The sequence below is a fragment of the Ursus americanus genome, chromosome 9 (assembly GCF_024610735.1).
Source record: "Ursus americanus isolate L20-20 chromosome 9, mUrsAme1.1.p, whole genome shotgun sequence".
Lineage (NCBI taxonomy): Eukaryota > Metazoa > Chordata > Mammalia > Carnivora > Ursidae > Ursus > Ursus americanus.
Window position 1 is genome coordinate 76,549,908 of NC_142135.1, and position 27,522 is coordinate 76,577,429.

A 27,522-nucleotide genomic window follows, 5' to 3' on the forward strand; every position below is an offset into this window, starting at 1 on the left:
ATGCCTAAACAGAAATGTCTTCCAGGGTTATAAAGTAAATATTTAATGCCAGAACATATATATTTAGGAAGGTATTTTCAGAAACACTTGGACTGTTTTCTATTTTTTTCCGTATTTTACTTTTAAAATATATTGGTAATATGTTATTTACGATTATTAAATTGATGTCACTCTGTCATGATAATATGGGAAAAGTAAAAAAACATTGGATGAAGACACTTACTGGAGGTGCCAGAAACTTGTAAAGACATGATCCCCTCAGGGCTAGAAATGTTGGTGAGTACACACGATCTTGTAGAGGGTCTTGCTCCCGTGCTTCACACCAGCCCATGTAGACTATCTGCAAGAAAATTGAACATGATTAACAGCCAAAAAAAAAAAGTCTCATTTCAGATGTGTACTTTTCATATCTTGGGTATTTTTATTCTCTCATAAAATTATCAAATTAGTTGATGCAAAAATACAATAGCCAGATAAACCTTCCAATAAGTGAATGTGAACCACTCTTAATTAAGAGTTTGTTTCCATCAGCACTTATCAAGTGTTTGGTTGTTTACGTGATTCAACTTGGCATAAATTATATCTCCCATTCTCCACAATTCCTACTATAAAAATGTTTCTTCATAATAAAATGTATTGACTTATCCTATCAGTTTCCCCATTAGTGGCATTTTACTATGGGGATGTGATCCCAGGATAAAATATTTAAGTGGGTAAAGGAGACGAGTCAAAGACAAGTACCTTGTGTTACTACCACTGTTGTGTGGTACTACGCCTCCCCTCTACCTGACAGGATGGGTTGATAATTTTTCTTGTTTTAGTCCAAATCTAAGATGAATATAGTTTATTCAAACATTATTCATATATCAAATGACAATGATGACAGCTCTTTTCTCTCTAGATCTTCAATATTGGTGGGTCAATTTAAAAAGGAAATCATGTGAGATAAGCCACTCCTCCTTCAATCATTTGAATGTTGTGAAGCTCAAACATAGATATAAGCATTTATTCAATGAGTTTTATATTCCGGACAATGTATTCATACGTCATTTATGTCTTACTGCAACTCTATGTGGTAGAAGTATCTGGGAGGATATATTTCCCACCTTATGTAACTTACTTTGGTTTTATAGTTGACAGGATGTTCTTTCCTGCTCTTAGACTTTTTTTGTTGTTATTATGAGATCTGTTATGACTAATGGGATATCAATGCACGTGACACTAGTAGAGTTGGACTTAGTGTCTTGTGCTTCTGCTATTATCATTAGAAAAGCATACCCAAGGTATGTGGAGTCAACCAGAGCCAAAACTACCTCCCCGTCAAAGGTTACCCAAGTCCAGGCTAGAGGCTAATTCAAAACAACCAGTTCACTTGCAGAGAGAAATAAAACACAGATAAATAGACTTTACATGTTCATGTTAGAAGAATTATTTTTTAAAAATATTAATAATATCCAAATTGACCTACAGATGCAATACTATACCTATTAAAATCCTAATGGCATACTTTATAGAAATAGAATAATTATCTTAAAATTCATATGGTAACACAAAAGACTCTGAGTAGCCAAAATAATATTGAGCAAGAAGAACAAAGCTACAAGCATTGTACTTTCTGATTTCAAAAAAATATTACAAAGCAATAACAACCAAAACATAAGATATGGGCATTAAAGCAGATATGTAAGATGGAAGAGAAACAAGAGCCCAGAAATAAACCTACATGTTCAGTGTCAACTGATCTCTGACAAAGATGCAAGAATGCACAATGAAGAATGGATATTCGCTTGAATAAATGGTCTGGGAAAACTGGATAATCACATGCAGAATGAAATTGGATCCTTATCTCACCATATACAAAAATGAATTAAACTCAACTCAAAATGAATTTAAAACTTAAATGTAGGCCCTAAAATCATAAAACCACAAGAAATTCCATTTTAAAACATTACGCATTTCCTGTGTTTATCTCCCAAATTGGTTACAACTAAACAGACAGGAAGTGACAAATTTTCATGAGGACATGTAGAAATGTGAAAGCTAATATAAAGCTGGTAAAAGTTTGATTCTTCACTTCTTTTTTTTTTTAAGATTTTTAAAAATTTATTTATTTGACAGAGAGACAGCCAGCGAGAGAGGGAACACAAGCAGGGGGAGTGGGAGAGGAAGAAGCAGGCTCCCAGCGGAGGAGCCTGATGTGGGGCTCGATCCCAGGACTCCGGGATCATGCCCTGAGCTGAAGGCAGACGCTTGAGGACTGCACCACCCAGGCGTCCCTGATTCTTCACTTCTAATATCAACTCAACACAAATGTATATATATGTGCACTGAAGCACATGGATAAGAATATTCATGTAGTGGGGTGACTGGGTGGCTCAGTCGGTTAAGTGTCTGCCTTTGGCTGAGGTGATGATCCCAGGGTCCTGGGACTGAGCCCCACATCAGGCTCCCTGCTCAGTCTGCTTTTCCCTCTGCCCTTTCCTCCGCTTGTGCTCTTTCTCTGTCAAATAATAAATAAAATCTTAAAAAAAAGAATATTCATGTACCATTAGTCTTCCTAGTTCCAACTATGTACCAGATAGTTTGAGATATCAAAATGTGTAGCCTAAAAGTATTTTATAGATAAAAATAGCAATAAATTGTGCTATAATAAAGTAATACTATACAGCAAGGAAAATTAGTAAATTATAGTTACATGGAAAAACATAAATGAATCTCACAGAACATAATGCTAATTGAAAGAAGTAGATATGGAATAATAATTACACACAAAAATATATAATTTGATTCCAATAAACTTGTTTTGGAATGCATTTCTGGTTGGGAAAAAGGTACTATGGTAAAGCAAGACAATTACTACCAAAATTGTCAGGATAATGGTTATTTTAGAAGACAGCAAGCCAGTTGTGACTGGGGAAGATGGAGCATCAGGAGAAAATGTGAGTTACTAGAAATCTACTTTTCTTGACCTGGATTGTGGCTATGTAGGGGTTTGGCTTTTTAATAATCAAGAGGCACATCTATGTTTTATGAATTTTCTTTACATGCATTGTGTTTTATAAAACCTTGTTTATAATAGCAAGCAGTGTGTATTATTAATAATAGTTGTTAAACAATCTTAATATAACAGAGCTTTATAAGTTTTATGGGGAAAATATATTCTGACAAATATGGTTAAATTGTGGTCATTCTTGGGCCACTGCAATGAGATGAAATTTTAGTTATTACAAATTATTTAATCATTGTATCACTTCACAATTAGGTTGGAATCTTTCATTTTAACTCAATTTGATAAAACTTATAGTTTCTCTATGTTTATGTTTATTGCAAGAGAAAAAAGAATTGAGTGTATACATAATTATGAGAAGGAAATATTTAAGCTTCTTAACACTGAAATTTGAGTTCATTGTCTCTTCCCGCCTCTATAATTTGTTGGAAGCTGAAATATTAAGAACGATATGCTGACATTTTTAAAGAAATATCATTGAATACAACTGTATTATTTTGAACTGAGTGTAGATTTGGGGATGAGTTGATAATATAACTAATAAAAATGGGATTATCAGATCTGTAAGTGATATTTCTTCATGCTTGTTCTCCACGCCAAGGACTGTCCTATCATCTTTTGTTCTAAAACAAGGTTCTAATCAATTGTGCAGAGATGTCAAAATGCACCCTTTGGTTTTCATTATTATCAGGACTCTTGAGAAATAATTATATGGTTGAGGAGACTGAGGCATTTTTAGTAAGTTCTTCCCACGCATGTCACGGCAAGTGATAATTCTAAAAAAAAAAGTATCACTTCATCTTAAAAAAATGTAAAAACCTAAATGGGCCATATAGGCACAAGAGTATTTCAAATGCGATATTTTGGAAATAAGGATAATTAAAAGGAAATGGTTTCCCTTGCATATGAAATGACAAGAGGACTTCCAAAATGTATAATTTTAAGATAAATATTTCAGAAACTTGCCTATTTTTCAGCTTTATTGTGGTATAAATGGACAAATAAAATTATAAGATATTTAAAGTTGTACATTGTGATGATTTGGTGAACACATATATTGTGAAAGGATTACACACATTCATCAACCTCACATATGTATGTATTTTATTTATATACATAAGAAGGTTTAAGTTCTACTCTCAGGAAATTTCAGTTACGTGATACAGTGTTAACTATAGTTAACTAAAGAAATATTCAGACTTTATTCATCTTATAGGTGAAAGTTTACACCTTTATACCAACCTCTACTCATTTTCTCTGTCTCCTGGCAACAACTTTTTCTACTCTCTGCTTCTATGAGTTTGACTTTTTATTTATTTATTTATTTATTTATTTATTTATTTATTTATTTATTTTTCTAATCCACATATGAGTGACACTACAAAGTATTTGTCTTTCTCTGTCTGGTTTATTTCAATTAATATGATGCCCTCAAGTTACGTCCATGTTGTCACAAACAACAGGATTTCCTTCTTTCTCAAGGATGAATATAAAATATATCTCACCTTTACTCATTCATCTGTTGATATACATTTTTTTTTCCATATCTTGGCTATTGTAAATAATGCTACAATGAGCGTGGAAGAGAAAATATCTCCTTGAGGTCCAGTTTTCCTTTCCTTTGGGTATATACCCAAGAGTGGGATTGCTAGATCATATGGTAGATCTATTTTTAATTTTTTAAGGAAGCTTCATACTGTTTTCCACAGTTGACAGCACAAGTCAACATTCCCACCAAAACTGAACAATTGTTCCCTTTTCTCCACATCTCCACTAACTTGTTATCTTTTGTCTTTTTGATGATAGCCATTCTAATAGGTGTCAAGGTGATATCTCATTGTGGTTTTGATTTGTATAAACTTGTTTATTTTAAATGACATGTGTAATTATCTGAAAACACACCTGATATGTAAAGCCTGCACTGCATAGCACCATTTTATTACTTTAAGATTTATTTTAGTTTACATTATTATTTTGCCTTTTTTAAATAGACTTTAATTTTTTAGAGCAGTTTAACATAATTGAGTGGAAGGTAGAGTTTTCCCCATAGACCTCCTGCCCCCATGTATACATAGCCTGTGTGTCTCTTCCACTATTATCAACCCCACCAGAGTGATACACTTGTTACAACTGATGATCTTACATTGATACATAATTAGCACCCAGAGTCCATAGTTTACATTATGGTTCAGTCTTGGTGTTTCATATTCTAGAGATTTAACAAATGTATAATGACATGTATCCACCATTATAGTAACATACAGAATCATTTCACTGCCTTAAAAATCTCTTGTGCTCTGCTGATTCATCCTTTCCTCCCCAAGCCCTAGAAACCACTGATTTTTTTTTACTGTCTACATAATTTTACCTTTTCTAGAATGTCATATCTTTATTTTTTAGTTTTTTTTAAGTTTTTAAAGATTTTATTTATTTATTGAGAGAGATAGTAAGAGATAGAACATAAGTGGGGGCAGAGTGAGAAGTAGGCTCCCTGCTGAGCAGGGAATCCAACATGGGCCTTGATCCCAGGAACCTGGGATCATGACTTGAGCCAAAGGCAGCTGCTTAACTGACTGAGACAACCAGGTGCCCCTGGAATGCCATATCTTTAGGATCGTATAGTATGTAGCCTTTTTAAATTGATTTCCTTCATTTTTTAATATATATTTATGGTTTCTCCATGCCCTTTCACAGCTTGATAGCCCATTTCTTTTTAGTGCTGAGTGATATTCCATTCTTTGGATATATTACAGTTAATTATCCACTCACTTACATACAGCCATCATGGTTGCTTTCAAGTTTTAGCAATTATGAACAAAGGTGCTATAAACATCAGTGTGCAAGTTTTTGTCTGGACATAAGTTTTAAACTCATTTCAGTATATACCAAGGAGGGTGATTGTTGAAATGTATGATAAAAGTATACTTAGTTTTGTAAGAAACCACAAAACTATCTTCCAAAGTGGTTATACCATTTTTCATTCTCACCAGCAATGCATGAGAGTTCTTATTTCTTATTTCTCCATATCCTTGCCAGCATTTGGCATTGTCAGTGTACTGGGTTTGGCCATTGTAGTCAGTGTGGAGTGATATATTACAGTTGTTTTGCTTTTTCATTTCCCTGATGACATATAATGTGGAGTATCTTTTCATATATTTGATCTGTAGATCTTCTTTGGTGAGGCATCTACTAATGTTTTTGACCCATTTTTTTTAAAGATTTTATTTATTTATTTGACAGAGAGAGAGAGAGACAGCCAGCGAGAGAGGGAACACAAGCAGGGGGAGTGGGAGAGGAAGAAGCAGGCTCCCTGTGGAGCAGGGAGCCTGATGCAGGGCTTCATCCCAGGACTCTGGGATCATATGCTAGGCTGAAAGCAGACGTCCAACAACTGAGCGACCCAGGGGCCCCTGACCCATTTTTTAAATTGGGCTGTTTGTTTTCTTATTGTTGAGTTCAAGAGTTCTTTGAATATTTTGGATAATGGTCCTTGATTGGATATATGTTTTGCATATATTTTCTCTCATTTGTGGTTTGTCTTATTCTATTGATATCTTTTTACTTTTAATGAATTCCATGCTAGCAATGGTTTCTTTCATAGATCGTGCCTTTGGAGTTACATCTAAAATGTCATCAGCAGAGATGCCTGAGTGGCTCAGTCAGTTAAGCATCTGCCTTCATCTTGGGCCCTGGTGCCAGGGTCCTGGGATTGAGTCCATATCAACATCCCTGCTCTGTGGGGAGCCTGCTTCTCCATCTGCCTCTACCTCTCCTTTCTCATGAATAAATAGGTTACAATCTTTTTTAAAAATGTCATTGACATAGCCAAGGTCATCTAGATTTTCTCCTGTGAGATCTTCTGGTAGTTTTATAGTTTTGGAGTTTACATTTAGGTCTGTAATCCACTTTGAGTTAAATTTTGTGAAGGGTGTAAGGTGTATTCAATATTCTTTCTTTCTTTCTTTCTTTCTTTCTTTCTTTCTTTCTTTTTTTAATATAGATATGCAGTTGTTCTAGCACCATTTATTGAAAAGACTATCCAGGGGTGCCTGGGTGGTGTAGTTGGTTAAGCATCAGATTCTCGGTTTCAGCTCAGGTCATGATCTCAGGACCATGGCACCATGCTCAGTGCAGAATCTGCTTAAAACTGTTTCTTCCTCACCTTCTGCCCTTCACCCTGGGAGTGCTCTCTCTCCCTTTCTCTCTTTCAAATAAATAGAAAAAAAAAAGACTATCCAGAGAGGATAATAAAAAAATTTTGTAAATGGATTACCTCCTGAGATTAGCAATTAGACGAAAGGAAAATATGATGGGAGATCACCAGTTTGACTGAATCTCTGACCATAGTTCATATTCAGGACCTGATAGGAATTATTTTTAGGCCTTCTCCCTTAAATAAATTGAAGATAATGTAGTTGAATGGGTGGATTAATTTATGATGCTATTTAAGTTGCAACCCAGTTTTTTGAGGAAATGAAGTCAACTGTCTTTATCTTTCAAACCTTTGCAAAACTAGAAATACAGTCTAGAAGCAGTTCAAAGTTTACTTGTTCCTTTTTTTCAATTCCAAACCTCCCCCCACTTATCTTAAAAGATTTATGACTTGCATTCTTCCCCGTGCCTGAAATATAAATGTTAGAGTACAAACTTCAGAGAGGTAATTCTTACCAGTAGAGAAACAAAAGAGAAAAGATCACTTAAACTTAGTTTTAGATGTTTATAGCAAAGACTATTCTTTCAGAGATCATTTCTATAGTTTGTTACTAGATGTTTATAGCAACATTATCAACAATAGCCAAGTTATGGAAATAACCCAAACATCCATCGATTGATGAATGGATAAAGAAGATATGGTATATATATTACTCTGCCACCCAAAAGGATGCAATCTTACCATCTGTGGTTGGATGAAGCTAGAGTGTATTGTGCCGAGTGAAATAAGTCAGTCAGAGAAAGACAAATACCATATGATTTCACTCATATGAAGAATTTAAGAAACAAAACAGATGAACATAGCGGGGAGGGGAAAAAGAGAGGGAAGCACACCATAAGCATACCATAATTGTTTGTTAGTTAAGTTTCCTAAGGGTTAAGAATTCTCATCAATACATGTGATTCAAGCTACTAGAAATAACAAGGGAAGCATCTCTATAGCAGGAAAAGTAGGATGTGTGCTTTTGGTAAAAGAAAGTATGAGGGATAGAAATACTTTCTGGTTGAAGGAAAAGAAAGTAATTTTGTGCTAAATCGAGGCTAGTTATTTAAAGAGAGGAAAAGTAGGATAAAATAAGAATGTAAAAAAAGAAAGTTGTAGAGTGTTTGTGGAAAAGGAATCTTTAAAGAAGAATTTTGATGTGTGGTCTGGCTGGCTAAAATTAAAATGAATTTTAAAATGAGTTTTAATATCAAAAGTAAACCGGTGCCAATTATCCCCAAGATGGCAGCAGAGTAAGAGGACCCTAGGCTTGTCTCGTCCCATGAACACAACTAGGTAACTATCAAATCATCCTAAATACCCCAGAAATCAGCCTGAAGACTGACAGAACAAACTCCACAACTAAAGGGAGAGAAGTGGCCACATCAAAGAAGGTAGGTAGTGCAGAGATGTGGTTTAGGGGAGAAACAGATTGCTGCTGCTGCAGAGGGAAGAGAGCCATGGTCTCAGAGAAGGGCAGAAGAGAGAAGAACACACAGGGGATGCACAAGGAGAATGTTTCCCCAAAGCCATTGGTTTAGAAAACAGAAGGGGCTGAATTTCATGAGTTCTTGCAACCAGTGTGGCTTAAAGCCTATAATTTTAAAGGTCCGTGGGTTTGGCTGTGATACAGCCCTGAGGGCATTCGCTACTACTGGAGAGAAGGCAGACAAACAACCCAGGGACCAGACAGCATGAAAATAGTGATGTGAAGAATGCCTGGGACACAAAGTGGGGAGATTATTCACTTTTCTGGAGATCGTTCCTGGGAGGCAACATTCTCAAATACACCCCTGTGGGAAAAGGGGAGCTGGCCAGTGCTATTTCCCTACCCATCCCCCAGCATAAGCACAGAGCCACCAGCAAGAGGCAGCACAGCTACAAGTCTGTTTAACCTGCTTACACCAAGCCCCACTCTCTATGCTGTGGTGGGACTGCCCTTCTAAGTCAAGCTTGCCTCAGCCCCAGCATAGTGGGCCCCTCCCCCAGAAGACCAGAACAAGCCCCTGCCCCCACCACATCTCCCAACCAGAGACTTCTGGCCGGGCCTCAGTTCTCATGGATGTGGTGTCAGGTCTCATTTCACAAGCAGACCACCACACACCTAGTTAAAACTCATACATTTAGGCCAGGAACCAAATGCTGTGCACAGCAGGCAAGGAGAGCCTCTGCAGATGGCTGGCCTGAAGGATAGAGCAGCCAAAACACAACAGCAGAGTGCATGCAGCACACACTGGATACATTCACTGAAGTGCCAGGCCCTGAGCACTATATGGACTCTTCTTCATAAGGCCATTACTTTCAGGAGCAGGACATATAACTGACTTTTCTAACACAGAGAAGAAGGCAGAGACTTGGATAAAATGACAAGATGGAGGAATTTATCCCAGATGAAACAACAAGATAAGGTCATAGCCAGAGATCTAACTGGAATAGACGTAAGTAACATGCTTGATGGAGAATTTAAAGCAACAATCATAGGATACTCACTGGGCTTGAGAAAAGAATAGAAGACATCAGGGAGACCCTACCACAGAGATAAAAGAGTTAAAAAAGAATCAATTAGAGATGAAGATGAAATAAACGAGATAGGAACTGGGCTTGATGCAACAAACAGCAAGCTGGAAAAAGCAAGAGGAATGAATTAGTGACCTAGAAGACAAAGTAATGGAAAATAATAAAGCTGAATGAGAGAACAATTATGCAACACAGGAATAGACTGAGGGAACTCAGTGACTCCATCAAATATAATAACATTCATATTATAGGAGTCCCAGAAAAAGGGGGGAAAAGGGGGCAGAAAATTAATTTAAAGAAATAACAGCAGAAAATGTCCCTAATCTGGGGAAGGAAATAGAAATGCACACAGAGATCCACGAGGCACACAGAACTCCCATGGAGGAGAAGAAAAAGCAGGCCGATAGCAAGACATATTGTAATTAAATTGGCAAAATAAAGTGATAAGAAAAAAATGTTAAAAGCAGCAAGACAAAAGAAGTCCTTAACTTACAAGGGAAAATCCATCAAACAAAGACTAAAGGAATTTATGACCATTAAACCACCCTGCAAGAAATATTAAAGGGGACTCTTTGAGTAGAAAGGAGAGACCCCCACAAAGACAAGAAAAGATCAGAGAAAATCTCCAGAAACAATGACAAAACAAGTAATAAAATGGTAATAAATACATATCTATAAATAGTTACTTTGAATGTAAGTGGACTAAATGCTCCAATCAAAAGACATAGGGTGTCAGAACAGATAAAAAAAAAAAAAACAAGACCATCTATATGCTGCCTACAAGAAACTCATTTCAGACCTAAAGACCCTGCACATTGAAAGTGAGGGGGCAGAGAAACATTATCACACAAACGGATGTCAAAAGAAAGTCCAAGTATATCAGAAAACTACACTTTTTTGTTCTTGTATTATTTTTATCCTGCTTTGGTATCAGGGTAGTACTGGCCTCAAGGAATGATTTTGATGAGGTGCAGGTGAATATACGTGAAGTTCAGTGGGGTGGGGTCCAGAGCCAATGACTGAGAAAGAATTCTTGAGGCGTCTTTGGTGCAAAATGGTGGTTTATTAAAGCACGGGGACAGGACCCGTGGGCAGAAAGAGCTGCTGCCCCAGGGTTGTGAGGAATGGCCTATTTTATATCCTCAAGTGGGGAGGGGGCTAGGGATAGCGTAAGTCTCTAAGGAATTTTGGAAACAAGGTCTCCAGGACCTTGAGGGGGCTAGCTGTTGTTGGGAAAAGGTCATTTATTACCGTCTGATAAAACCTTAGTCATGAGACCCTTCAGATGTATATCGGTAGGCCATATGCTTGGGGGATGATTGCCAATACGTATCTTGGGGGGTTAGAGATAAAAGAAGTTTCCAAAGCAATTTTTACACGTTAAAGTAGACTTACAGGATCTTGGTGGAGGGGAGGGGGTCAGGAGAGGACTGCCTTTTGCCCTTATCAAAGTATTAACATCGAGGCAGCTGAGTTCCTACAGGAATGTCACCATGCCTGTTTTAAGGACTTGTCAATGGGCTATAGGTAGTAAGGACTATTTCTTTGTCCTTTAGGGCAACCAGGAGTGCCTGAGAAATGTTGCATACATCCCATGGGGGAGGGGGGGAGTTGCAGGGTGTCAGCTTCTGCTTTGTCTTCAGCTTGCCTTCCGTTTCCTCATCACTGGGATTGAGCCCTGAATCAGGCTTTCTGCTCAGTGGGGAGTCTGCCTCTCCCTCCGCCTCTCCCCCTGACTTGTGCTCTTTCTCTTTCTCTCTCTCTCTCACTCACTCTCTCTCAAATAAATAAATAAATAAATAAAATCATAAAAAAAAGAAAAAAGAAAAAATAAAGAAAAGGACCAGAGTGCTCTTGAATCTTCTTGCAAGAGGCTATACCAGGTCCTCTTCATTACCCAGATGATAGTCAAACTTCAGGGACTTAAATCTTGTATATGCATCTCACAGCTAAAGAAGTTTCCATCTGACATCTCATCCTATACAAACATTGGAGACCTCCAAATCAAATTGACTAGGAAGAGAAGTAGATGATATTGAGGTAGATGGCTTCCTCTAAGCATCAGATCAAAACTTCCTACTTTATGAACTCGAAACTTTTTTTGTTCCTTCTTTTTCTTTCCTATTTTTTTTAAGATTTTATTTGTTTATTTGACAGAGAGAGAGAGAGACAGCCAGCGAGAAAGGGAACACAAGCAGGGGGAATGGGAGAGGAAGAAGCAGGCTTCCCAGTGGAGTGAGCAGGGAGCCCAATGCAGGGCTTGATCCCAGGACTCTGGGATCACACCCTGAGCTAAAGACAAATGCTTAATGACTGAGCCACCCAGGCACTCCTCTTTTTCTTTCCTTTACTCTGGCATTGATCTGGAAAGATAATGCCCTCATCTGTTTCTCCCAGACCATTACTAAGGCAGGTAACCTTTGCCTTTCAGACTGCTAGATTTGTCATCAAAAACTGCCATCTGTCTATTAACAGTGCCACCTTAGCAGGAATGATTGGTAACCTGACAGGATGTATCTTTGTCTGTGGTGGTTACTGATGTGGGAAACAAAGGCAGAAAAGAAATTATTAAATTTCCTTACTACTTACAGCCCATTGACCTGTCCTTGAAATGAGTAGAGTGATATTTCTCTAGGGACACAACTGCCTTGATGTTAATACTTTGCTAAGGGCAAAAGCACCCTTAGCCTGACTCCCCAGGATCTTGTAAGTCTACTTTAACATATAAAAATTCTTTTAGAAATTTTGTCTATCTCTAAATCCCCAAGATACATGTTGGCAATCATCCCCCATGCATATGGCCAACTGATATATATCTGAAGGGTCTCATGATTAAGATTTTATTAGACAGTAATAAACCTTTTCCCAACAATAGCTAGCCCCCTCAAGGTCCTGGAAACCTTGCTTCCAAAATTCCTTAGAGACTTAAACTATCCCTAACCCCCTCCTAACTTGAAAGTATATAATGGGTCACTTCTCATGACCCCAGTGCAGCTCTTTCTACCTACAGGTCCCGTCCCTGTGCTTTAATAAAACCACCTTTTTGCACCAAAGACATCTCAAGAATTCTGTTTTGGTCATTGGCCCTAATGTCTTTTACCTCAGTTACCATTGTTTTGGAACTGTAAATGCCTGGATAGCTGGTGCATAGCCAGGCAACGCCTCTTAGTTATCTGTGACCTTAACTTTCCACCAACAAAGATACTTCATTGATTGACTCCTCTGGATTTAGATCATTAAGTTAGAAAGGAATTACCAAGAGGAATTGCCAGATTTAGGATTCATTCCTTTGAGACCACACTTCCCTGATTAGGAGTAAATGTAATTGAGAATATAATCAGAAATCTCTCCTTAATTCTTAAAGATATTACAGAATTTTCTAAGAAAATAGCCTCCCCACAAAGATCCTTAGTCTCTCTGTCCAAAGTTTTTTTTTTTTTATAATTAGATAATCTTTTATTATCTTTTAGGTAAGCAATAAGCTGTCTATGCTGTGGCCAACACCACTTGCTGCAGCTGAATTAACATTTCTGGAGAGGTTGAAACTCAGTTACATAACATCACTGAGCAAGCCACTTGGCTTCAAAAGGAATGTGACCTTTAACCAGCCAACCTGGAATTTCCAACTCAGTGCTAGAAGACTTAGTGGCAGAAGTGGGACCAAAAGAGACTTTAATGGCTTTGGGGATAATGAGAAATATAGTCATGGTACCCATGAACCACTTTTTGAGTTAACTGTCTTTCTTACCCATTCTGAGGGATGTGAAAATGATGAATGAAACAGAATAATATTAGCACAGTGCTTTGAGATGATCTCCAATGCTTATAACCTCGACAAGATATGTACTTAAGAAGGGGAAATGCATGAGATCCTCTCCTTCTATCTCTCCTGTTACACAAATGTGGCTCTATGGTTTCTGGTCAGTACTTATTCTTTCCTCCTTTCTCCAACATGGGACATGACTCCTGGGAAAGGTTCTTCCCGTACTGAGGGACAGATATAGACAGAAATATTTCAACCAAAAGGGACAACTGGATGCTTGACCAATGATGCCTTCAGAGAAATATCTGGATCAAAAGGAGGACATATAAAAATGAATAAAGGAAACCTCATTTAAAATGGAGTTGGGAAGCCATGAAAGGAGAGCTCTCATACACATACCAATCATCTCAATCTATATGACCAGTAGGAAGAAGGAAGATTGCCACGTCTCAGTAACAGCCACAACCTCAAACTTTCACTCTCTTCCAAGTGACCTTGTTTAACACAACCCTCCCCAATTTCCTCCTGGCACCTAATAAAAGCTATCCTTTTCTCTGTCTCTTAGGGCTTGCCTATGATTTGCATAATTTGCTTGTCCCAAATTGCAATTCCCCTGCTATTCTTGAATAAACTCATGTTTATTTAATTAAATTGCCTTTTGTATTATTTAAGGTTAACAATATGTATCCCCAGCTTTTGGGGAGCAGAAAGGGAAAGGAAGGTATTTAAGAAGATATAATACAGTAGGTAACAACATACTCATAATGAATAATAAAGAGACAAATGGTATGTTCTTACAGCAAAATAATCATGGCATACTAAGTCTTTTATATTTATTAACATAGGTCCCCAAATTTGTCTCCAACTTTTTCTCTTGCCAAAGTGAAGATGGACAGTATACTCATCTGATCTCCCTGTGATAGAGTGGTCCTTGGTCCATCATTATCAGTATCATCTGGGAACTTGCTAGAAATGCAAATTCTCATGTCCTATCCAAGATCTCCTGAATTAGAAATCTTAGGGTTGGGGTACAGCATTCTGTGTGTTAACAAACTCTTTATCTGATGTGAAAGCCACCTTAATTTCGGACATATGTATCCCTAAATCAGAGAGTAGACCCAACAGCTGGTAAGTCTGTGTATTATTGAGAACAGGGCTTATTACTTATGACAGAAGAAACCATGATGAAAGTATTCTAGTACTTGAAAGAGAAAAAAAAATTATGGGTTCTTGATTAACAGGTATTTCCATATAGAACAATGCTAAACAAGCTTGTTTAAGACCAATTCTACTTCCTGGGACCACTGGAATAAAACAAGCAAAAAATTTTAAAAGGAGGATAAAAGCATTTTAGAAGGTATTGCCATGTTACCATGGCACAAAGACCTAAGCAGCCCAGCTTTTAGTGAAAAGGAGAACTCAGGGATGTGAGTCACCTTCAATGCCGCTTTCCCCTGGCCTTTGTCCATTGTAAACCAACTGCTGAGGGGCTAAAATAGTAGGTTTCACCAGATTCAAAGGTTTAAGTAGCACATGTTGGATTTCAGCCTTCCAAGAAAAGAAGTCAGCAGAATACAACAATAGAGGAGTAAAAATAAATGAGTAATAGGCCTAGCCTCATAAAGACTGGAGCCTGGTTCATAAACACTCAATCCTGATTGAGATAAGATAAACTATAACTTTTGATTTTATTTTGCCAGAAATAAAACTAAATCCTCTCCGGAGGAAGATAACCTTACTCAGAGCCTCAGATTATGTCTATAATGTTTATATGCAATGTCTATTTTTAAACCAATGTTTAGAAGCCATGAAAGGAGGCAAAAATAAATACAGTTTAGAAAACCAGGAGATAAGATAGGCAATAGGGGAAATGCACATAAGAGATACAGATTTTGGAGGTATCAGACCCAGAACTTAAAATTATTATGCTCAATATATTTGAAATTAAATGATTAGTTCAACAATTATAGGAGGTAACTGGAAATTACAAAATAATAGAACAGGTATCTGCAAATGAAAATAGAATAACTGCAGTTCAGTATATGGATTTGCTATAAGTTTATATACAGCTGAATAGAGAAGCATAGAATTCAGTGAATTTAACAGTCACTGATTCAAAATCAACATAACAATCAATTGTGTTTCTACACCAAAAAGACCATTTTTCTAGCCTTGATGTGTGTGTGCCTGCACACATGTGCACATACACACATGTGCACACAGCTTAGTGGTAGAAGTTTACATGTTACAACTAAAAACATCTGGGAGTAACGGATGTTTTTCAAAGCCATAGCAATCGAGAATGTCTACAAAGGCAAGAGAATAAGAATTTAAAAATTATTTACCAAGGAATCCCAATTTGGTGATACCCCCAACTCAGAGCACTTCTTACCTTGCAAAACTTTAGAATTAATCTCATGCTCCTGAATTAAAGAAGAGGAGATGCATATCTCCCAAATAGAATCACCTTTATATTCCACCCAGCCTCCTATGCGTTCAGACAACAATATCAACAGCACCTACCTACCAAATCCATACATCTGCTTTTAATTACGTTTCCAGATTTCTAAAGAAAACAAAAAAACGAAAAAGAAAACAAAACACCTACACCGACCTTACCATGCATTACTGCAACCACTTTGTACCTCAAAATATCCACTCCTGTTACTTCTAGGAGAAAATTTTTTTCTGTGGAGCCATGGGGTTGCACCACTGTGGACTGGCTCACCCACCTTCTAATATGAACGCATCCTTTATATTCTTCAAATTCAGTAGACATCACTCCTAGGAGTTCAAGCCATTCAGCTCAAGTGACAAACTAGACTGTTTCATCACAGCTTTTGATGTATTTGACATCAAGTTCACCCTCCCTCTCATATCAGGAGGCAGCTTGCTTCCAGGTCCTCAGTTAGCAGTCAAAGCTACTCCTTCTGTCCCTCTTAGGAAATCATCTCTCTCCAACCCCATTGTAATGTCAATTACTTACTGTTGGCTAAATATTTCACCAGGTGGTTTTATTTTTGTGGGGGCTTTTACAAGACTTTTGCTGGGTTAATGTTTATCCAAGAGAAATCTTAATATAACTGAATCTCAAGGAGAGCTTTAAATGAAAAAGAAGTTACAAAATGAACTGAATGTGCCCGGAGTGTTCTGGTATAAGCAGAAAGAAATAATCTTCACTTTTGGTAGAAGGGCACATGGTTGATTGTGAGTTTACAAATGAACCTATTGTTATTTTTATATCAGCTGTAAAAAACCATCTCCTTTCCCTCTTGCCAGCTGCTTCCCTGAAAACCACTGCTGAGCCAGCAATTACTGTAGCAGCACAAAGCCCCTCAAATGGGGGACCATGGCAATTACCCTGATTTGTCACTGCAAAGGTTGGCTACAAAGGCTCCTTTCAAGACATTGAAATTAAGCAGCTTGAAACTGTGCCAGGGTATTTTGGAGAGTAGCAATCAGGAAAGAAAAAAGAGACACCCTTGTCAGCACAAGAAAGCAGGTAGACCCGCATTAGACACGGAGTATGTTAATAGGAAATAGGATGGCTATTTTCTGGCAACAAGTCAGTGTTATCTGAAATACATTGTTGATCTTAGGCTGACTTTGCCCTGACAATCAAAATAATTCTAGGCCATCCTGATTTACAGTTAAAAAGTAAAACTCAAGATTTGTTTTGTTCTGGTTTGTGTTTTGGCTAGGAGATATATCAGATCTAATACATCCAAGATTTCTACACATAAAGGCAACTTTTTCAGATTGGTAACTTGACCATTTTCTCCAACACACTCACAAAATAGAGTAATTCAGTCAAGTCTCTGTTATAAGCATTGGAGATACAGCAGTGAACTAAATACACACTGCAATAATGTAACTTAGATTCCCCTTTGGAAGACTGAAAATGAAAGGATAAAAAAAAAATACATGTTATGTCAAGAAGTAAGAGGTCCTAAGGGAAACAAAGTAAATGGAGGAAGGGAAAATGGGAAGAAGTGGAAAGGGGCTGAGATATTTGATGAGATTGCCATAAGTTCTCACAGGGGTGCATCTGAGTATAGGCTTAAAGGAACTGAGAGTTCCCCAAATGGGGGAAGACCATTAGGGCAGAGAAGCCAACAAAGGCAGAGGCTGGAATGCAAGACTTGCCTTGGGGGTTTGTGAGGCCCTGGCAGCCAGATTCATAAAATGGAAGGTGACCTCAGATGTACATACCCTTAGGACCACTATGAAGCCTCTAGCTTCTGCTCTGAGTGAGATGGTAAGTCACTGGAGGGTCTGAGGAGAGGAAAGACAGAATCTGAGTTGTGTCTGAACAGTACCACTTGACAGAAAGGGAAGGGATATAGGAGGCACAAAATCAGGAAGGATGCTATAGCAGTGATCCTGGGGGAGAGAAAAGAAGCTGCAAAAGACTGACAGCAAAGGAGGTTTTAGGAGATTTTGGACTGGGGATATATTTTGAAAGTCGAATTTCATCTTATAGTGTGAAAGAAAAAATGAAGTTAAGGACGATACAGCTTTATGACCTTTATGGACAGAAGAATGGTGATGCACATTGTGAGATGAGAAATCCTTTGAAAAAATCAGCTTTGGAGGGAAAATCAGGAGCTCAGTTTTAGACATTTTAAGACTGTGATAATTTTAGACATAAAGTGGGCCTATCAAGAGACAAATTGTATAAACCATTGTGGAGTTCAAGAGAGTGGTCAAGTCTTAAAATCTTGATTCATTAGTTTAAGACTGTTATTTAACAGCTTGAAGCTGGATAGATGTGTACAGAAGAGACCCAAAATAGGGTTCTGAAACAGCAGATGTTTTGGGGTGTCAGAGAAGAGGAGAAACAACAAAGATATAGGAGAAAACTCATGCAATTTTGACGTAATGAGAGACAAGTGAAAAGAGGGTGAACAGCAGCATCAAATCCCTCTGTTGACTCAAATGCCATGAGGACTGAATTGATCATTGATCTAGCAAAACAGCACTCCTTTGTGACCTTGGGACAAATTGCAGTTGGGTTAGACCCAAGAGAAAATGGGTGAGACTAATAGGAACAGTGAATATAGCCTCTCTTTCAAGGAGGTTTGCTCTCAAGGAGAACAAAGAACAGTGTGGTTCTGAGAAACCCTGGGTGGAGAGGGAAAGGTAGATGACAATGGCTCATATAGAGAGGAGAGGCTGTGCAGTAATGGAGGGGGCACGAGGAGCGTGGGGAGAGCTCGGAGCTCAAGATTCCTTTAGAGAAACTGCGGAGCACAGATGCAGAGAGTGGGCAGATGTGTGCAGTTCTCCACTGATTGCTTCAATTTTCTCAGTGAAGCAGGAAGCAAAATTGTCTTTTGATTCTGAGGATAAGGTCAGTGGTTTGGAGGTTTAAAGAGACAGCAGAGATTCATATACAAGAGGGAATAACAGGACTGGAGAAGGTAGAATAACTGCTACGCTGCCTTAGGGGCCCGCTTGGGGTCAGTGATCAGGAATTTAATGTGAGATTTCACCATGGCTGTTTGATTTTCTTTAGCTATATTTAGCTAAATGAGAATAATCACAGAGTAAAGGGAGAGTTGGATTTATTCAGAATGATTTTTCCCCAAGAGAGAATAAGGAAGCAAGTGGGCTGAAGGAATGACAATACTAAGTGGTCATGGTATTTCCCTTGTGTAAAGGGCATAAAACACAAGGACGGGATCAAACAGTCTGACTCCATTAGTGTAGAGTATTGCGGAGTTTGAGGTGCCTAAAGGGCTGAGGTGGAAGGGTGGAAGGTATCACTCTAGAGCAGACTGTTTGGAATTTATCATCACACTGTGAGTACTCATAATGACAAGGTGCAGGCAACAACCAAGGCGATGCATAGTTTTGAGAAAGCGTGAACATCAGGCAATTGCATAAGAGCAGGCCAAGTAACGGAAAGGCCAGGGCACTTTCCTATATCTTTCTTCATATGGCAAGAAGTATTGAGGGGCCAATTGTGGAGATGTAATGATCCGGGGCTAAAATTATTACCTAGCAGGGCAGGTATCTGGGATAGTGGATGGCGATAGCGCATGGTGGAAAGGGCATGTTTATGTGAAAGAGATACAGACAGACAGAGACAGAGATGGAGAAAAAATTAGAGGACAGTGCAGTGGGAGCGAGCAGATTGCCTTGCCTTTCCAAGTTTAGTAAGATGAAGGGTTAGGGAAAGAAGCCAGATTCCATTTGAGAACTACAGGATCAAACAATTTTCTGCAGGAGAGCCAGGTTTCAATTGGCACAGGAAGGTGAGAAAGCGTAGATTAAAGAACTAAGGGAAAAGAAGATTTACAGAGGAGTCCCCTTAAATCGTTTATATAAATCCCTTCACCTCTGTTCAGAGTAAGAGAGTAGGAAGGGAAGAAAAACCTGGAGTATAAACAGTACAAAGCAAGAAAATCCATTCTTCTTGACAGGTAAAAGCAGGATACATAATAAAGGAAGTCAAACTTCTTTATTCCTCTACCTCTACATATATTTGCTCATACAGCTAAGGTTTTAATAAGCCAATTTGATTAATACATATTAAGTTTTCAATATTTGCTTTTGTATTGCTAAATCAACTTCTCAGGCAATTTGCTAAATTCATTTTTGATAGTGAGATTAAAGTGTTCTCTACTGTATGGTGACTAACATAATATAATAAAAAATCATTATTAAAAAAATAAATAAATAAATAAAAAATAATAAATAAATAAATAAATAAAGTGTTCTCAAACAGCAATGACAGTAATCCCGAAATTTCATGACCACGGAAGACCTTGCAACCGCTGAAACATGAGGACACAACACAACTTTTCATGAAAATGTAAAATCCAGGGGTGTCTGGGTGTCTCAGTAGCTTCTTCCAATTCTTGGTTTCATCTCAGGTCCTGATCTCATGGGTGGTAAGATTGAGCCTCACCTTGGGCTCCCTGCTCAGTGGGAGTCTGCTTGAAGACTCTCTCCCTCTATCCCTTCCCCCCTCACTCTCTCTAAAATAAATAAATAAATCTTAAAAAAAAGAAAAGAAAAAGTAAAATTGAGTATGTCACATCATTTAATATACAATGCTTACAGGTGGGAAAGCTTCTGTTGATAGATATCATGGAGAAAGGAAACTCCCATTTGAATGGTTTGTTGAAAAGATCAAAAGTCTGCCATCACCATACACAAACAGGTAAGATTTGCTAATAGTTACAGGTTTTTGTTTATAAATATTCATGCCTGGGCTGGGGGTTTAATTGATACACTACTTGAATATATCTTTAAAGATACATTACTATAACAGAAGTGAAACTGAATTTTTTGCTGCCAATAGTATGTATATCTCTGCAAATAGGATGTTGTAAGCATGATTATAGAGGATTCTGTTGGGATCAGCAATATACGTCTTAGTACCATAAGAAAATGTATACTATTTGAAATTAATACAGAAGAGCAATAAAATCAAATCACACATTTTGTAATTCATTTTAACTTCATTGCTATTACATTTTTAATGGCATTACAATTTTTTCTCCTACATAATTTCAGAGAAGAAAAAGGCAATAAGTTCCACATAGAAAAGAAGCATATGAAGGAAATCGAATTACTAAAAATTTAGAGAGTTCAGTGAAGCATTGGCCATAATTTCCCATTCTGATAAAGGCCAGTGGCTAAAGGGATGCTGTGAAAATAAATAGACCATTGAAATAAGGTGATAGTTTTATTCTTGAAAAGCATTTCTGTCACTAACAGATTATTTTGTAACAGAATAATTAGATTCTCTTTTTATAGAACTTTAAAGTTGCATTTCCACTTAGTGTATTTTTAGTTTCTACTTTTCATAAATAATACATTCTCTTTAATATGTAGGCTGTAGTTAAGTTCTTACACAATTGAAATGGTATTAAACAGACTCCAACAATTGAATAGTTAAAAACGAAGAATAGCACTGAATATTTTTCAGCTTTTTGAGTATAGCAATGATCTTTATTGCTAATTTCAGTTAATTAAATCTATCATGAATCTCAATCCAGACAGAGGGACTCTACACTATAGCAAACAATTTATGACTTTGTAGACCTCTGATTATTTTGTTGGTGCAGGAAAACTGTTACTGTTATAGCATACTCTATTCTAAATTCCAATTTTAATCATCAGACAAATTCTACATGAAGTGAAACAGTGTCTAAAGTAGAAAACTTGACGGGGTTTTCCTCAGTTAGAAAGTATGTCTGCTACACTATGGTTATTTCCTCTTCTGGAGTAGAGAAGGGTAGTCATAAAATCTCAAGAAGATTCTCAGGAATAACTGAAGACCTCAAGCATAACTGCTTTTCTTCCTCATCTGAATATCTCAGTACTCCATAAGGCATTTTCTACTCAGACCCCTGAGGAGAGATGCTATCCTGCTCCACCTACTTTCATTGGACTATTCAATGTTCATTAAAAAAAAATTCGTGGAAACATGAGGACACTTTCTTTTTCACTCAAAAAGCATAGCAGAAGGCAGATGAGGAAAATCATTATTGTTCTATGAATCTTCGAATCTACTGTAACTTATGAACAATTACAGATTTGGTTCTTTATAGTGGCACCTCACTTCTAGATACCAAATCTTCATTCATTTCCTGTTGCAGCCATTAAAATTACCACAGACAGATTGCTTAAAATAGCACAAATTATTATATTACAGTTCTTTTGGTCAGAAGTCTGAAACATGTCTTATAGGGCTAAAATCAAGATGCCAGTAGGATGTACTCTTTTCTGGGGGCCTTAGAGAAGAATTTATTTCCTTGCCTTTTCCAGTTTATAGAGGCTACTTATACTCTGTATCACAGTACCCCCTTTCTCCATCTTCAAAGCCTGCAGCAAAGTATCTCTGTCCTTCTTCCATGGTCACATTATCACCTTAATATCTCTTTGTCTCATTCATTTATCTGAGACTAAAAAGGTTCTCAGCTTTTAAGGACTCATGATTTGATTGGACACCCCTAGATAATACAAGATAATGTCTCCATCTCAATGTGCTCAACCAAAAGCATACCTGAAAAAATCTTATTTTCCATATAAGGTAATACATTCAGAGGTGCGAGAGGTTAGGACATGGACACCTCTCTGGTGGCCATTATTCTATCATATTATTGGTAACATATTTTTGGAAAGTAACCCAGAATCAATGTGTTGAGAAAATGTGCTCAAGCAATTAATCCTTAATATATTAGTACAGATTAAAGGAAATATTTCACAAAGGATTACACTACTTGATTTTTAATTAACTCTTGCACCTTAAAATATTTTAATTAGACAACAAAATAATATCTAGATAGATAAATTTGAATAAATTCTTTGAAAAACTATACCAAATCAATGTTGATATAACTCATTTAAGTAAATTAGCAAACAACTCAAATTAATTCTGGGATTTTTTGTTACCTATCTTCCCTATGTCAAAAACATAAGGTATCTAATTTTGTATCTTTCTTAGATCAAAAATAAAATAAAAGCCAGTCAGCAACTAAAGATTATGCTACATACTGTAGTGAAAATATTTATGAAGCATGTATCCTAAGTCTATTTCTAAAATTCACTTGCTCTATGACCCTGGGTAGGTCATTTAACCAAAGCTATATCTTAAGCTTCTTGAGACCAACAAAACCTTAAAAATAAAAGTTATCTTACAGAGATAACAGAAAGAACATGTTGAATTGTACTAACCTTTGGGGGCTTTCTCTCTGTAAAATGAGAAAATCAAACTCAAGATTTCCTAAAGCTAAATCTAAATTAAAGATTTCACAATTTTAGTGAACACGATCGTATAACAAGAAACATCTTATTAACCATAAGACACTTGCACCCAAATAAGCAAGGATAAAATGCTAAGGTTTAAAGATAATTTTAGTAAATGAAATTGAAAAATACAGTGAAGTATACAGAAGGCTGCATTCTCTAGGCTTCTTTTCAGGTGGGTATGACCATGTGACTAGAACTCACCAATATAGTATGAGCAGAGATGATATGTGCCACTTCCAGGCAGCTTCTCTACACTATTCACTATTTGGAAGAGAATAGAATAAAGAAATGCAACTGGATGCATTTTGATACCAAGACCCTAATAGATGGTAGAACTACTAGATAAATTTCAAAATCATAGTGTAGAGGAAAGTTGCCTGCCTGTTTCAAACACCTATGTTAAACTGTTTGGTGAGTAAAAAATTAAAGTCACACATTATGAGACCCTCACATGTTATGAGCTACTTTGTTTTGGAGCTCATTTACCGAACTAATATAACAATTAAAGAATTAGTATGGCTATCATTCGTTTCCCCCCTCCCCCAAAATAGAAGCATTATTATAATTCTTTAAAAATGTTTTTATGATATAATGACATGCTGGTCTATCTCAGGAACCAAGTGATATCTCTTTAAGGGTTAATGTCTCACTTATACAAACTAGAAGGCGATGAATTTACAATAATTCTTCCTTTCTTAGTTGTCATCAAATCCTTACTGGCTGCCTAAACTTGTCAGGCACTATACAGGACATGGGAATTGAAGAGATTAACTCGCATGCAACAAGTACTAATGGAGTTTCTAGATTATCATGAGACATTATTCTAGGTGATCATGAGAAACTTTTAAGAGAATACCTAATAATTGTTTAGAAATTCTGGAGGTCTAATAAGTCCCTTAGGGAGAATAAAAAACATAAAGAAATTTAAAAATAAAATAAATAAATAAATAAATAAATAAATAAGAATGCTACCATTATGCCCAATGGCCCTTGCATAATCCCCTTTCCTTGAGCGTGGGTAGGAGCCTATGAATATGGTAGATGTCACTCCATTGATTATATAATATTATATGGTAAAGGTGAAGAGGTATTGCATATGTAATTAAAGTCTCTAATAACTTGGCTTTAATTTAATCAAAAGGAAAACTATCTTGGTGGAGCTTATTCAAGTAAGCCATTTAAGGGAGATTGGAAACAGCAGGGACACATGACTGTTCTTGAAGCAGCAAACTGCAGTGTTGTGGAGAAGGCCATGTGTTAGGAAATGGCAGGCAGCCCATGGTAGCTGGGACTCTGAGTCTCACAATCTGTATTGAACCTTTGATGAGGACTCCAAGCCTCATGTAAGATAATAACCTAGACCAAAACCTTGACTGCTGCCCTGTATGATCCTGAGTAGAGGACCCACTTAACCCAAGCTTGGACTCTTGACCAACAGAAACTATGAAAGAGTAACTGTGTTGTTTAAAGTCACTACATTTTTGGTCATTTGTTATACCACAGTAGAAAATTAATACAGGTTTGGAACCAGAAGTAGAGTACTGCTTTAATAAATTCCTAAAAGGAGGGAGCAGCTTTGTAATTGGGAAGGGAGTGGACAGAGGCTGGGAAAGTTTTGGGGTACATGATAGAGCAAGCTTAAATCACATTGCAAAAAGACAATTAACTTGAACTATTAGAGGGAATGTGGAGTTTAGGAATGCTACCTACCAGTGAGGCTCAGAAGGGAATACAGACATGTTACTGGAAACTGGAAGAAAGAAGATCTTGCCAGCTAGTATCAGCAAGCTTGGCTACAGTGTCTCCCGCAGTTATGGGGAATGGAAAACCTAGTAAATAATGAAACTAGTTATATTCTTATGGATATTTTCAAGCAAAATGTTGAAGGTACTGCCTGGTTTCTTCTTGTTGCAAATAGTCAAAATGTGAGAGGAGAGAAGAAAGGGGAGAACTTGGTGAAGGACTATTCAATACAAATGAAATGGGGCTTGATGATTTTGAATGTTCTCAGTTTCTCCAGATTGCAAAATATGTCAAGAGTTGGGTGGCTCCTGAAATGTCAGCAGAGAGGAAAGCCTAGGTATGCCCCCAAATCCCAGAAAGATCAAGATGTCACACAGAGGATCCTTCTAAGAGTTTAAGGATGTGATTCAGAGATTTCTATTAAACTGGAGGATCTCTAGGAATCTCAAGGGTGTTATTCCCAGGCATCTCAGTAGGAGGCCAAGATACTGGGGAGATTATCTCCCTGTGAAGGTCTGTGAAGATAACTTTTATCTAATGGAGTGAATACATTTGAAATCTGTGAGCGACCTCCAAACACAAAAATCATTTCAGCAGCAATACTGCTAGCTTGAACTACAAAAGGGACGGAGAGAACACAAAATTAACAGAGCCTCTTGAATTCTCTAAATTCTATTGGCAGGAAACAATTGCTAATATGGATATTGGCCAAAGATGTAATATTCTTGGTTCAGAGACAAAACTTTATTAATCATGGTACAGCAAACATCACGTGTATCAGCATATTTGTGTCAGATGCACCTGCACATATGGTATGTTACATTCCATGAGAGGATTCCTGAATTTAGGGAACCTAATTAAATCATTTGTGATGGACAGTAGGCATGCCTCGCCTTTGCTCTGGAGGGAGGTATTATCTCTATTCTCTAAAACTGTAAGCAACTCTTCCCTTTGCTCTGAATAGAAACACTATTTTTTTTTATTATGGTATGTTAGTGACCATATGGTACATCATTAGTTTTTGATGTAGAGTTCCATGATTCATTATTTGCATATAACACCCAGTGGTCCATGCAATACGTGCCCTCCTTAATACCCATCACCGGGCTAGCCCATCCCCCACTCCCCTCCCCACTAAAACCCTCAGTTTGTTTCCTGGAGTCCATAGTCTCTCATGGTTCACTTCCCCCTCTGTTTACCCCCCCCCCCCCAATAAGGAATAGTGGGGAGGTAGGTAGGAGTAGAAACACTATTTTCTAAGGCTGTTTGCTATATAAATATCCTTGAAAAAATAGTCTGGAAATTAGTGTTTCTTCTCAGAAGACATGCAAAAGCGCCATAAAGAAATGTTTCCCAATACTTGGGCAACTTTTTGGTGATGCTCTTACTCCTCTCTTTTCCTTGATAAAACAAGATCTGGAAGATCTATTTCTGTTATTCTTCAAAGGAAAAATGACATGGTCTACAGTACATATGCTGAATACACATTTCCTTCGTGTTTCACTGGGTCCTACTGATGCCTGAGACAATGAGCACTTTTCATTTGAAAATCAAGTCTTGCCTTCATTAGTACAAAAGGATTCACTTCACCCACTGATTTTTCCTGTCATGTACAGTTCCCTTTACCTTGGAAGCCATTCTTCCTTATCTTCTGTAGATACAGAACTCCATTATACACACACCATAGACAACTTGACTTCACAGCTTTCCTCTTTGTCACCTCATCCCCCATCAATTTAATTCAACTGACATCTTGCTTCTCATACTTCAGTGTTCAATTTTTACCTCACTTTTCGTATTTATGTGTTAGCAGTATCTGTCACTAATAACTAGTCCCTTCCCTAAGTATGGTATCTCAAGTAAATGCCTATCTAGTTTAAATGGGTTTGGAGTCCTCCCATCAGGGACTTTGCTTGGTACCTCATTTTGGGCCTGCAAGTGCAAACAAATAGCGTCCACCTTCATGTGCCATATAACCACAATTTCTTATTGAATATGAAGTCTTCTCCATAGTTTTGGCTTTGGGTTTGCAAATATTCTACTAGTTTTATAATATCTGGCTCTCAGTCATACATGATTTAGGTCTTTTACTTGTTTATTATTTCATCATAATAATAGTCCACTATATATATATATATACATTTTTTTTTATTATGTTCAGTTAGCCACTGTTAGTACATCATTAGTTTTTGATGTAGTGTTCAATGATTCATTAGTTGCATATAAAATATATTTTGAAGCTAATAAAAGATAATAAAACATCTATGATATAACATTTATCATTTTAGAATATATTTCCTCAACTCTCAAACTTATACCGATCTTTTACTGGTAGAAAATAACTGTAAACACAAATATAATTTAATAGACAGTTCTGAATTTTGAGCTCTTTTTTCCTTCAGTTAATGGCATATATCATGCCTGTGAAAAACAACCACTGTTGAAAAAATGTGTTTCCTTAAACAGTGCAGTATTTCTGTTTCACATGAGCTTGTTTTAAAAGTATTTCTTAATGACAGATCACTTAAC

General features: G+C 37.2%; 1 protein-coding gene and 1 pseudogene across 2 annotated transcripts in view; one reads left to right on the top strand and one right to left on the bottom strand.

The window, feature by feature from the left end:
- Positions 1-27,522, bottom strand: part of SNTG1 (syntrophin gamma 1) — a 296,161-nt gene that overhangs the window by 85,648 nt on the left and 182,991 nt on the right. For both annotated transcript variants that reach the window (XM_045789165.1, XM_045789163.1), the window contains exon 12: positions 224-340. In XM_045789165.1, the coding sequence (XP_045645121.1) occupies positions 224-340 (117 nt within the window). The remainder of the gene's footprint in view (positions 1-223; positions 341-27,522) is intronic.
- Positions 7,733-7,814, top strand: LOC123786845 (small nucleolar RNA U3; annotated as a pseudogene).